Below are 13,722 nucleotides of genomic sequence, written 5' to 3' on the forward strand. Positions count from 1 at the left end.
AATTTATTTTTTGAAACTATTAGATATTTTTGCTGGCAACAAAAAAATATTCATTGATATTTTAGAAAATTAATTCTATTTCATGAAGAAACTAATGTTTTATAGATTTGTGATCTTTAACTTTGCCGAGGAGCGGGTGTGGTTGACAAAGAGTTTTGATACAAGAAAGAAAGAAAAAATTATGGAAAACTTATCTCATAAATTGTCAGTCATTTTGTAATATTTTTTAAAGTTTAAAACCTTTTAATTTAGTGTATTCAACTTTTAATTTTTTTTAATGTCTTTTTTCGTTAGAATTTTCTGTTAAATCTCAACAAAATTATCAAAATACCCTTTTTTTAAATAAAAAAATATTTAAATTGTTTTGCAAAGATTGAGACATTGGTATTTTTAGAAATACTGTTAAATTTATACCAACGCTTTAATATTTGCAATTTTTTTTCCTAAAACAAAGGGGAGTATTTTAGGAATTTTGTTGGGATTTAATGCAAAATTCTAACCGGGAGGATATTGAAAAGAATTCAAAATTCGATACAATAAATTAAAATAAATTGAACTTTCAGGAGGATATTTTAAAAGTGATAACAATTCGTTGAGGTTAAGTAAAATTTTTTCAAAAATATTAATTGATGTGATATAAAATAGAAATAAATGTCAATTTTTTCTTAGGAAAAGAGAAATGAGAATAGATAATTACCATAGAGACCCGGTCGATGTTTCTTGCTGATTTTAATCAAAACTGTTTTTTGTATTTTTAAAATCTTTTGTTCTACAATTTTAGATAAAGACTGACTTGTTGAATTGTATTATTTTGTGGCATCTCACATTTTTCTATAGAGACAAAAAGTTGTGTTGCTGATTGCTTGACACGTTCAAGAAATTTGAGGAAAATGTAAAACAAGACAGACAATAAATTGACCAGTACATGAATTGAAGTAGCCAGGAGTTTCCTATGCTTGAAGATTTGTACTTCATTGTCATAGCATCAATCATACGTTGAAGATTTGTACTTCATTGTACTTCATTGTCATAGCATCCAGGCCGCCCGCTATAGACGGAATCCTCTATCGAAGAGGCTTCACTCGTCCCCTATTCAAGTGCCTGTCAAAGGACAAAGCCACCTACATACTCAAAGAGATTCACGAAAGTGTGTGTGGAAGTCACTCGGAGGAAGAATGTTGGCCCATAAGGTTGTCCGAGTAAGAAATTATTGGTCCGGGATGAACAAGGACTCCCATGAAATGGTCAAACACTATAACAAATGCCACCGATTTGACAAAGCAACAACCAGTCCACCTAAGGAGCTATGTCCTCTATCGGCACCATGGCCTTTTGCGCAATGTGGGGTCGACCTAGTGGGGCCACTTCTGGCGGGAAAGGGAGGATGTAGGTTTGTCGTGGTCGTCATTGATTACTATACAAAGTGGGTGGAAGCTGAAGCATTGGCTACCATAACTATCGGAGACATAAGGAATTTTCTCTGAATATCGATCGTTTGTTGGTACGATATTCTTCACGCCTTTGTGACCGACAATGGCAAGCAACTTGACTGCAAATCTACACATCAGAAATTACTTCTCATCCCCGGGACATCCACAAGCAAACAGTCAAGTAAAAGCAACGAATAAGACCCTTGAAAGACGCTTAACAAAGAAAATATCATAATTTTATGCGGAATTCACGGCTATTTAAATCTAAGCAAACAATAACCAAAAACAGGTAAAATCAAACACAAAGATTTTGGTGATGAAGAGGAAACTTTTTGAAAAATGTTCTAAAAGTAAAACCTCTTCGGGGCAGCTAAACATAGGAAATCACTATCAAAAGATTATGCAGAGATTACAAGCCTCCAACTTGTCTCTTCACTCACAATCTTCTTCAACGTGATTCTCCTTTATTGGACCCTTTCAATAAATTTCAATTAAGCACACAATCAAAACTAACAAAAATCCTCTAGGAGGAATCAATTTGGCTCACAACAAAATAATCACTCAAGCACAGCCTCACACAAATTCTAGGGTTCTAAAATTCGTGCATCTCTCTTCTATTTCTATATATATATATATATATCAAACCCTATACTTGGGCCCACTAAAAATACGTTTTTGAGCATAATAGGTACGGGGTGTCACAGGTTAATGGGCTATCTGAACAGGTCCTTGCGGAGCAAAAATAGAGTTTCTGAAACTGTTGTCCAAACAGGGGGAGGACCTGTCCAGACAGGGATTGCAGAGGGTAAAAATCAGCAATCATTAGAAATTTGAAAATTTCGTCGGTCTTTGATCAACAGCTTCGATGGATGGGTGTTTGTGGTCCGATTGAGCTGAAACTTTTCAATGACGTTCATGGCACATGAATATACATTATGATTGGTGGAGATTTGATTCCGAGCATTTTATATTAATGTTTGAGCCCGTAAACAGTATCCTCTGCATTTTGGAACCGAATTGAGCCAACAAAAATACTAACAAACTCCCCCTTTGGCAATTTGGGGACAAAACCAAGCAGAATCCAAAGACAACCAAAATGTAGGATATACATGATAAATGGTTGTTGTCAATTCAATTTTCTCCCCATTTTTGTCACAAATTGACAAAAGGATTCCTGAAACACTTCACAAAACATATCAAACATATGGAGAACAGGTATAAGAGTGTCACCATCACAAAAATATTCATGATCAAAACTTAAAAAAAAATATAAAAAATATAAAATGCAAGATCATGAAACACATAAACAAAACTCTCCCTCAATGCATGACTTAATAACAATAAGAAACTTGAAATGAACAAGACTTCTCCCCCTCGAAAGTCCAATGAATCCACATGACACATACATCAATGACTCATGTATCGCACAATGAATATCCCAAACATGCTCCAAATATGCAAAATATATATGAAACTAGAAATGACAAGAAATTCATATTGCTTAACCCAAGCAAAGAAAATATTTCAGTCAACCCATGCTTGTGTGTTGTGTGTGTGTGTAAGCTATTCAAAGAGAAAAATGATCAACTTACAAAATGAGGAGAAAGTTTCACCACCATGAGGGTTTTGACAAGTTCAAATCAAAAGTCAAACTTTATCATACTAGGGCCTAGTCACTCTCATCATATACATTTCTCTTTGTAAAACAATTTGCACAAGTTTGACACAGTGAAACAAATTCCTTTTAGAATATGATCTTTTGATTTTATTTGTTTTGTTTCACTATTTGGTTTATTTTTCTCTATGAGAAAGTGTCCTTAAACTTGTGGTGCTAATCACAAAAGAGAAAACGAGAATTTATAAGCTCGAGGTTAAACTAGCATATAGTCAATTTGAAAAATATGACTAGTCAAAAATCTCATATGGTTACCTAACAGACCTCACAAATAAAGTGAAACAAAATATCAATTTAAGCTTAAATGTGTGCAAGGGATAAAGTATAAGCAAAATGTACCACATAAGCTCAAGCTTTAGGTAACTACAAAAACAAGTCCATTGACACAAATTTTCACATCATGCATATTAAGAACATTCCAAGACACAAGGAATTAAATCCATAGAAGCAACATAAGAAATTAATAGATTATCTAGGTGCATAAGACAAAATAAAGAAAAGAACAACAACCAAAGAAAAATATTTTTGTCTTTTTGTTATTTTTCACAAAAGAAATGCACACACACAAAAGACAATTTCAAAACAAATAAAACAAAAATGGAATGCAAAACGAAAAACAACATGCTCTAAGATATGCAAAGATATGTAAGAAAATCAATCCTAGGCATGTGGGTAACTCACCTAACATAAGGTGAGATCATCACCACTTCCCCTCAAGGGGTAAATGGTATCATCCTTCCTAACCCAAACTTGAGAAATCTTAGGTTTAGACTTATGACTTTGCTCAAACTTATCTAGCCTAGATAGCACTTCTCTCATCATTATGACCAAACCCTCACTTTTTTTCCTAGAATATAAATTTTCATTTATATGCACATGAGGTTTCAAATTAAAACAGTGAGGTCGAATGTAACCCACTTTTCCACAATGATGACATGTAGGGACAAACATTTGAGAAGGTAATTTCCTAGGATGATGTACGACTCTAGGTGTAGGGTAAGATGCATGAAGTTCAATGTAGATTTTCTTACCTTTCTTACCTTGAGGAGTCAGAGCAACTACTTGCTTTTCTTCACTTGAAGATTCTTCTACTTTCGCTGGTTTAACAAAAACAGTCTTTGAAGTAGAAGCACGGTTAAAAGACAAAGAAGCAGTTTTATCAAACCCTAAGCCAGATCTGTCACTAGAATGCTTTTGAATATGCAACATTTTATCAAGCTTTTCACTAGAGAATTTACTCAAGCGATTTTTAGATGCAATCAGATCATTTTGATGGGATTTATTTTTAGCAATTAACACATGATTTTCAGATTTGAGAGTATTGCAAACAGCATGTGAATCACTCAAAGATTTCAACAAACTATCCCTTTCAAGCTCAAGATTCTTAACATCCTTAACAATTTTCAAGTTAGTATTTCTAAGCATAGAAAAATTTTCCATTAAATTGTTAAAGGAGTTTTGAAAATCATTAACCCTATTTGATTCATTATCAGAGGTAGACTAAACATCTGATTGATTAGAATCATCAGAATCATAGGATGCAACAAATGCCACATAATTAGGAGTTTCTTCCTCATCAATGTCATTTAAGGTAATACTGAAGGCTTTTTGATCTTTTGGCTTATTACTCTTGAGGTTAGCACAATCCTTTCGCACATGACCATAGCCAGAACACTCATAACATTTTGGACCACGTGGGTCTCTTACATTTCTATCCTGAGTACTCTCTTTTTGTTTTCCAAATTTCTTGAAAATTTTATGTTCATTCCTAAAATACCTTCTAGCTATCAAGGCAAGTTCCTCCTCATCTGGTGAATCCTCATCAGATAACTCATCAGAGTTCTAAGGGAAATATCCTTATTTTTCCTAGGTTGAAGCAAGGAAAACTCATAAGTTTGAAGAGCACCAACTAACTCTTCTATCCTTATGGTATTAAGATCAGTGCATGACTCAATAGCAGTTACCTTCATTTTGAATCTTTCAGGGAGTGAACTCATAACTTTTCTAATAAGTTTAGTGTCAGAAACTTTCTTTCCTAGATTTATCATGGAATTTCTAATTTCGTTAAATTTACCAAAAAAATCATTGAATGTCTCATCCTCTAATTTTAATATCCTCAAATTGAGAAACTAACATTTGAAGTTTTGAAACTTTAACAAGATTAGTTCCTTCATACATAGTTTCTAGGATCTCCCATGCATCCTTGGCACTTTCATAATTTGAAATTCTAGAGAGCATTCATAGCTTTATCATTCCCTATACGAGTTTGTTTTTCAACATTAGATCATTCGGCTGTCTAATTATCTATAGCTTTAAGTCCAGATTCAATGACATGCCAAACGTCAATAGATTTTAGGAAAAATCTCATACGGAACTTCCAATAGCCATAATTTGATCCATTAAAATTAGGCACAGTATTAAGGGTTTGAGACATCTTAAACAAGAGACAAAGATCACACTCAGGAATTTAATCCTTCATAGGGTGAACCTGCTCTGATACCAATTGAAAGACGCTTAACAGAGAAAATATCATAATTTTCTGCAGAATTAACGGATACTTAAATCTAAGCAAACAATCACCAAAAACAAGTAAAATCAAACACAAAGATTTTGGTGACGAAGAAGAAACCTTTTGGAAAACGTTATAAAAGTAAAACCTCTCCAAGGCAGCCAAATTCAGGAAATCACTATCAAAAGATTATCCAAAGATTACAAACACTAAGAACACTTACAACCCTTTGCAAGACCTTGGCTCTGTAAGATTGACAAGCCTCCAACTTGTCTCCTCGCTTACAATTTTGTTCAACGTGATTCTCTTTTATCGGACTCTTCCGATAGACTTCAATTAAGCACACAATCAAAACTAACAAAAATCCTGTAAGAAGAATCAATTTGGCTCACAACAAAATAATCACTCAAGCACAGCCTCACACGAATTCTAGGGTTCTAAAATTCGTGTCTCTCGCTTCTATACTGGTGTATATATATCAGTACATCAAACCCTAGAACTAGGCCCACTAAAAACACGTTTTTGGCATAATAGGTACGGGCTGTCCGGAGAGGGCCTTGCGGAGCAGAAATAGAGTTTCTGGAACTGCTTTCCGGATAGGGGGAGGGCCAGTCCAGACAGGGACTGCGAGGGTGAAAATTAGAAATCATCTGCAATTTGGAAATTTCGTCGGTCCTTGATCAACAGCTTCGATCGATGGGTGTTTGTGGTCCAATTGAGCTGAAACTTTCCAGGGACGTTTATGACACATGAATCTACACTATGAATGGTGGAGATTTGATTCTGAGCATTTTATATTAGTGTTAGAGCCTATAAACAGTAGCTTTTGCATTTTGGAACCGAATTAAGCCAACAAAAATACTAACAACCCTGATAAAGACATTGAAGAAAAAGCTCGAGGATAAGAAGGGATCATGGGTAGAGTTCCTTCCGGAGGTACTTTGGTCTTACAGAACTACAATCCAAACACCAACGAGAGAAACTCCGTTCTTATTGGCGTTCGGATTCGAGGCAGTCATTCTTGTAGAGGTTGGTTCGATCAGCTTCCGGGTAAAGCACTACAATCCCGAAATGAATGAAGAAAGCATCAAGTTAAGCCTAGATTTGCTCCACGAAAAGAGGGATGACGCACAAGCACTGCTGGCTTCCTATCAACAAAGAATAGCTAGATATTTCAACAAGAAGGTCAAGCCGAGACAGTGCAAGATAGGGGACTGGGTTCTTCGGAAGGTTAGCATAGCCACTCAGGATCCAGCGGAAGGTAAGTTGGGACCAATGTGGGAAGGGCCATATAAAGTTGTTCAGAGCCATCGACAAGGAGCCTACTACCTACAAAATGTGGAAGGGAAGCCATTACAGAGACCTTGGAATGCTGAGCATTTGAAACGATATTATCAGTAACCTCTGAGTTTCCACAATTTATTTATGTAATACTTATTTGGGTTAATAACTTTTTTGGTACCTCAGTTTTCACTTTTTTATTTTTTCCTTCTTAAGTTTTAAAACATGACAAATCTAGTACTCAACCTATGGGAAAAGACAAAATCAATACCTCCGTTAGTTCCGTTAGTCCTACTTAACGGAATTTCCACATGTCACTCCTATAATACGACACGTTTCCTAAAAAGTAAAAAAAAATATATAAAATAATAAAATAATAATTAAAAATAATAATATAATTATGAAAAAAATAAAAATAAAAATAAAAATGTAAAAAGTAAAAAATTTATGCCCCCAACATAGCATTCGGCCAATTTCTAAATCAACCATGATCAGCAAATGGAATCCCTCGACAGGTTCAGGCCCTGCTTCGTACTTGGCATTAGAGAGATCCCAGAAAACTTCGATGTTCGAATTTCCGGATTCCATCGATTTGCTTCCTTTCTTCTTCCATCAAGTTGAGCCGGAAGGCCACCATCGATGGGTCATCGCCGAAGCTTATGCTTAGGCCTTGAGCAGAATTTGTCTTGCACCAGGTGACTGTGATCAAGATTTTCTTCTGGGTGGAGTGGGTGATTCTGTAAACACAAGTGACTTAATTTTGAATTGAAGGTGATTCTCTTACCTTCGACACACCCTTACAGTTTCATGGCCAAGCCTTCTCCTAGGTGCCAGCGAGAGCTCTTCACTTGAGCCCGAATTACTCATAACCAACCTCAACCTCTTTTTCTTCTTCGACTCGGAAACGTTCCGAGAACTCGACGAACCAACCCCTTCCACTCCATCCAGAGTTTTCTTTCTAACAATTAAGCAACCTAAAGAATTCTTATTCTTGACCGCAAGCCCTGACTGGCCACCAGATCTCAAACCGTCCTCCATCTACATCAAATGCCCATAATATAATCCCTAAATCCCCCTTCAATTCCATACCAAATTAATCAATTGAAACCTTGTAATTTGTAGGCTATTTTTTGTGCAGATTGCCGGATCTTCATTAGATTTTGGAGCAACAAAAGTCATCGAAAGACTAAGAAGTTTGATATACGGATCCACCAGCAACGTAGAATTACAGTCAGATCTGTGGGACTTTGATTACGATGTACACCCGGATTCATGGAATTTCCAACGAAAGAAGCTAATTGGAGAGCCAAAGAGAGAATGGTTTTTTTTTTTTTTTTTTTTTCATTATATTATTATTTTTAATTATCATTTTATTACTTTTATTTTTATTATTATTTTTTATTTTTTATTTTTTTAGGACACGTGGCATATTAAGGGAGTGACATGTGGAAACTCCGTTAGTTGGGACTAATGAAAATTAACGGACGTATTGATTCTGTCTTTTTTCATAGGTTGGGTACTAGATTTGCCTTGTTTTAAAACTTAGGAGGGAAAAAATAAAAACTGTCAAACTGAGGTACCAAAAAAGTTATTAACCTTACTTATTTATATAACTCGTCTCTCTTCAATAAAGTATTTATTCATGAATCAATCCTTACTTGAGCGTCAAAGGACCTTGGTCAAACGACCAACGGGCCCGGTAACGCTTTCCATGTATTGCAGGGAAGAGAGGGAGAAAACCCTTCATTAAAAAAAAAAAAAAAAAAAAAAAAAAAAAAGATTCAAGCCCTGAATTCAACCAGGCAATCGGGGATTCTGAGACAACACCACCGAGAACACATCAATTGGCATATCAATAAGCATAAGGAAATGAACATGTCAAGCAATCGGAATTCTGTGCAAGCGTTCAACAGATCAACAAGAGAAAAGGTAGACTTATATTTTCATTACAAAATACTCTGTCATTATGAGTTCATTACAAGAGGACTCAAGAACAACTCCCACAAGCATTACAACCGATTACAAAGAGCATGAATCGACACCCTCTCAGAAAGGCGTGCTTGAACTCGATTTGGTACTCCACATTCGAGAGGACGTTGTACAAAGAATCACTTTCGGGTATGCACCCAAGAATATGATGAACAAAAAAAAAAAAATATGGCCACAGAAGGGCCATTGCCATTTATATCAAGGGCTACTCCTAATGACCTTCACTTGGTGCACCATGTTTTTCAAGAGTCCTGGCCTTCCATAGCCGATATTTTCTCCGAAGTCTCATGCACCTCTCCTCTTCCTTCAGAAACAATTGGGTGGCAGAATAAACATCGAAGGCTTTCTTCCACCTATTCTCATGAATACAGACAATATAGGCCTCAAGATCTGCAATCCGACGGTCTCGTGACTCCAGTTGTCGATCTTTCCATGCTATTTGATAGTCCGAAGGAACTCGAGAACAATCGGGTGGCAGATTGTTTTTCAAGAGTCCTGGCCTTCCATAGCCGATATTTTCTCCGAAGTCTCATGCACCTCTCCTCTTCCTTCAGAAACAATCGGGTGGCAGAATAAACATCGAAGGCTTTCTTCCACCTATTCTCATGAATACAGACAATATAGGCCTCAAGATCTGCAATCCGACGGTCTCGTGACTCCAGTTGTCAATCTTTCCATGCTATTTGATAGTCCTTTACCTCAATATCAGACATCAACTTCACCACTTGGTTGGAACGATCTACCAGGTTTTGCTCGCGTGTCTCTAGTAACAGGCGCAATCCTACAACCTCTGCGTCAGAATCACGAGGAACTCGAGAACAAAATTGAGAACACTCACAGCTCTCTCGGGAAACACCCCACTCTCAAGGAATGGAATGCTGCAAGGGTAGGGCCTCGGATGCCGACGCCTCCCAAGCTTTGGAAACATAGAAAAACTACTCCGCCCAGTGCTTATTGTTGGAATACGTACTCTCGAGCTCAATAAATTGGTTTTTCCCGTGAACCATGAAAGTTACTGTCTTGAAAGTAGGATAAAAATGGGGCTCATATATGTTTAGAAATTCGGAGATCGACAAGGTCTTCCCTGGAAACTCGGAAGGCCACAGTAGGAACGTGGCTAGAAAATACCGCCAACCGTTTGGCATTAGTTGCCCAGGGGCTACCCCCAAGAAAGACAATATCTCCCTTATGATGGGAGAAAAAGGCAAATGAAACCCCGCCATAAACATACGCTTATAAACGCATATGTCGCCAGGCCCGTCAATCATCTCGATGGAGCCATCAGGAAAATGTAGAGAAATTGATGAAGGAATATCATAGTTATGGTGGAGTACCTTCTCATATGCCACCAAAAAATACGATCTTCGCCGACGGGGAAAATCCAAGCGCAAGGAGGAGGAAGACGCTTCGCCAACTAGACGCACTCTGGTAGATGAGCCACCTGAGCGACGAACCAGAGGAACCTCCAGCGACTGCTCATCGGTGGTCTTACCTGCAAGAGGTGGAAGTTGTTGAGAAGACATGACCACAAAGAAAGCCAAAACACATTAAGCTTCAGTGGAACAAAAATTTAGAAGTTCTGGAGGTTTGAGCAAAGAATACCAACAATAAAACCTTCATAGAATGAGAAACCTCAGGTGAAGCAACAGAGCATTTAATGCAGAGACATCATGAGCCTGCAGTCACGCCTGAACCGAAGAAACTCAAGCCGTCTTTTCCTTTCAAAGGATGCAACCAAAGGCGCCACCCACAGACCAATACCTGTCTCGCTGGTTCTTGCGCTCAGATACAAGCCACACCCAGAAGGACACATGGACAGGCAACATCGCATTTATGCAGGTAAAAACAAAGAATTTGGAAAATCAAAAGATTGCAGTTACCCATCGGATATTCAGAGCGAACAGATGTCAGATCCCATAAGTGGTTAAGAAGCCAAAGTCAATGGGTACAGGAAATCGAGCAGAATACTCGAACAGTTCGCGCTTGAAAAAAAAAAAAAAAAAAAAAAAGGGAAAGGGGGCACAAAAATGCCAAAGATTTGAATTCTCTTCTCTCAAAGTCTCAGCAGAAGGAATTTGGGAGGTAATTGTTACACATAAATCCACCACTAAGACCCATGGGCCAAGGATCCGACATCCCCTGGAAACCCAGGACGCTTATGTGGGCTTTGTAGATGCGATCCAACACAAAGTCCATAGATACGACGTCGTCTCCTGAATGCCCAGGCCACTTACTCAAATCCGAGAATACATTGGACCGAATCTTCTATACTTAATGACCAGATATGTCCATTACAGTCAAAACACGCTCCGACTATATGGACAACCCACATATGTCAAGATCCTCGGAACGGTTCACTTTGCCCTTAAAGAACTCAACGGTTATGCGCCATCCTCGGAATACTACTAATGGCAATAACAGTTTCATATCAACTATAATTGATAGGGAACATGAATATTAACTCCTCCAGCCGTTATGCCCAGATCTCAGATTCTCCGCCTGATCATCATAGCTGCACCAACATGATCAGCTATAAAAGACCTCATCTCCAAAGAGACAGGAACACACTTGATACCGTACTAAGCTTTATACTGAGTTTACACAGATACTGACTTAAGCATTAGAGGAGGAGTCGCCGATCACCACCCGGTGCATCCTCTTGTCGTCTGTTCTTGTTTACAAGATCAAAGGAAAGCGAATAAGAGAGAATCGTTGATTTGCCCTTGGGTCCACCATACCGGAAACTATAACAACAAGGCTCATTTGGAGTCTTTTTAGTCAAATAGAGTTCTATTTGGGTTGCCTGGTGAAGGATAATCTTTTGAGGGGTAAAACTTTCTGACATATGAAAATTCCCTAAAGTTGTTCATGGAGCTGGGAAAATTACTCAAATAAAGAAAGGTAGCCAAAGGTTTTATGAAGTTTGAGGTGGGTGATGGGAGAAATATTCATATTTGGTTTGATTGTTGCATGGCACCTGCTGGTATGTTGTATGAGCAATAGGGTCCTTGTGTGATTCTTAAAGCACAAAGCAAACTAGAAGCTAAATTATCTACTGTCATTAAAAATGGTAACTAGAATTGGTGGCTATAGCATTAAGTGTGTCCTACTTGGATTAATATGAAAGTGTTGAGATGGATTTCAAGTGTGGGAGGTAAAACTTTGGCCTTTTACCAGTTCGAAAGATTAACGGGGAACATTTGAAGTTTCCTTCAATGATCGAAGTTGAAATTGAACATTCAAATGTGTGCCAACATTTTTTTTTTTTAAATGTTGGACACCTTAGTGCTTCTTATCCCTCTAGCTTGCCTATAAGAAGAACATTAGTTACGCACTCCATCTTCTCCTCTTCTGGTCCAGAAACCATCGGAGAGAGAGAGAGAGAGAGTGAGAGAGAAGGGAATGCTAAGGAAGGAGAATCTTGAGGTTGCCCTCAAGAGAGTGAGGTAATACTATACTCTAATCTCGTCATAATTACATTATACACTTAGGGTCTGTTTAAGATTGCGTTTGAAGGGCCTAAAAATGCTTTTAACACTAAAAAAGTACGTTTGAAGAAAAACGTACTCGTTTGGTAAAAAATTAAAAGTGTTTTCAAGGGTACAAAAAGCTTAAAAATGGCCAAAAGCACTTTTGGCAAATGTTTAAAAATGAAACTTTTATCCAAAAGCGATTTTGATGGTACAAAAAGCTTAAAAATAACTAAAAGACACTTTTGGTAAAAGCTTAAAAATGAAGCTTTTACTCAAAAACGTTTTTTGACTTAAAAACTCTATTTATCAAACGCAATTCCAAACACGCGCTTAATCAAGTCAGGTGATGTCTTGAGAATTGTCTGCAAATTAATGATTTTTCTATAAGCTTAATTTGTTTTAGAATGTAAAAATAGGTCACAAAAACAAAAAGAGCTTCACTGTTGGTTAAATAATGCATTCAAAAAATAATAAAAAAATAAAATCCAAGCAATTATTTGTAGAGGCATGGCATCGACCATCGCATGGTGCAAGTGCTGGGTTGGCTATTATGTTTTAGATTTTCCTTTGACTTTATTAAAGTTTATCCAAAGTTGTAAAATAAGTAGTGACCCAACCAATAGAAATGAAGCAAAGCTTACACATGTGTTGAGGTAGTCAAATGTAACCAAATTGGAAGTTTTGGTTGATCAAGACTTACATAAACTTGAGTTAAGATTTAAGAGCATGCTTGAGATTGTTTTTGAGAAATAGAGATTTTAAGTTAAAAAGTAATTTTTGGCAAATGTTTTATTTTTAAGTTTTTGTTAAAAGTTCCTTTTGGCTATTTTTAGAGTAAAAAAAAAGTCAAAAAAATTACTCTTTAGATTTTTTACTAAACATATCAGCTTTTGATTTGGCACAACTTCTTAAATATTAAAAGTATTTTTAACATTTCATAACGTAATCCCAAACAAAATTTAAGAACATGGCCTCTTTTGACTTTTGTTGAAATCAATACCATGGACTTTGGCTAGACCAGTCATTTGTGAGCTGCCAAGACAAATAGGCAATGGATTTTGACTCTCTGCCCTTCTCTTGCCGTTGGTTTAGGACATTGTTTGTCTATTAACCTTGAATTCCAAAACATAATAGTCTATGAATGGGGAAACAGAAACTCATTAACATTTTTTTTTTTCTAAACAAAAAAACAGGAGGAGACAATCAGAGTAATTACTCTACTAGAACATGACCATAATAGTTTCCATCATGACATTAGTAAGAAGTAATGTGGTTTACACTAATCAAACATAAAGATTCTTATTGCGGTAATCGAAACTGTGTCCTAGTGTTTACCTAACAACATAAAAATTTCTTTGAAACCAG

At 36.8% G+C, this 13,722-nt stretch overlaps 1 protein-coding gene across 1 annotated transcript; it reads left to right on the plus strand.

Annotated features, from left to right (window-relative positions):
* Window positions 1-2,138: 2,138 nt before the first annotated feature.
* On the plus strand, window positions 2,139-7,015 carry LOC148583112 (uncharacterized). Its single transcript, XM_088511563.1, has 2 exons — window positions 2,139-2,235; window positions 6,435-7,015. The coding sequence occupies exons 1-2, from the start codon at window positions 2,139-2,141 to the stop codon at window positions 7,013-7,015; spliced, it is 678 nt and encodes a 225-aa protein (XP_088367689.1).
* The last annotated feature ends 6,707 nt before the right edge of the window (window positions 7,016-13,722 follow it).

Source organism: Corylus avellana, chromosome 11 (genome assembly GCF_965113065.1).
Source record: "Corylus avellana chromosome 11, dhCorAvel1.hap1.2, whole genome shotgun sequence".
In the NCBI taxonomy this organism is placed as follows: domain Eukaryota; kingdom Viridiplantae; phylum Streptophyta; class Magnoliopsida; order Fagales; family Betulaceae; genus Corylus; species Corylus avellana.

Bases quoted from the DNA above. Each gene is read 5' to 3' on its own strand.
- LOC148583112 (XM_088511563.1), top strand. From the start codon at position 2,139: ATGGGCTATCTGAACAGGTCCTTGCGGAGCAAAAATAGAGTTTCTGAA. The intron at 2,236-6,434 runs GTAAAAATCAGC...GCCTATAAACAG, and splicing joins CCAGACAGGGATTGCAGAGG to TAGCTTTTGCATTTTGGAAC.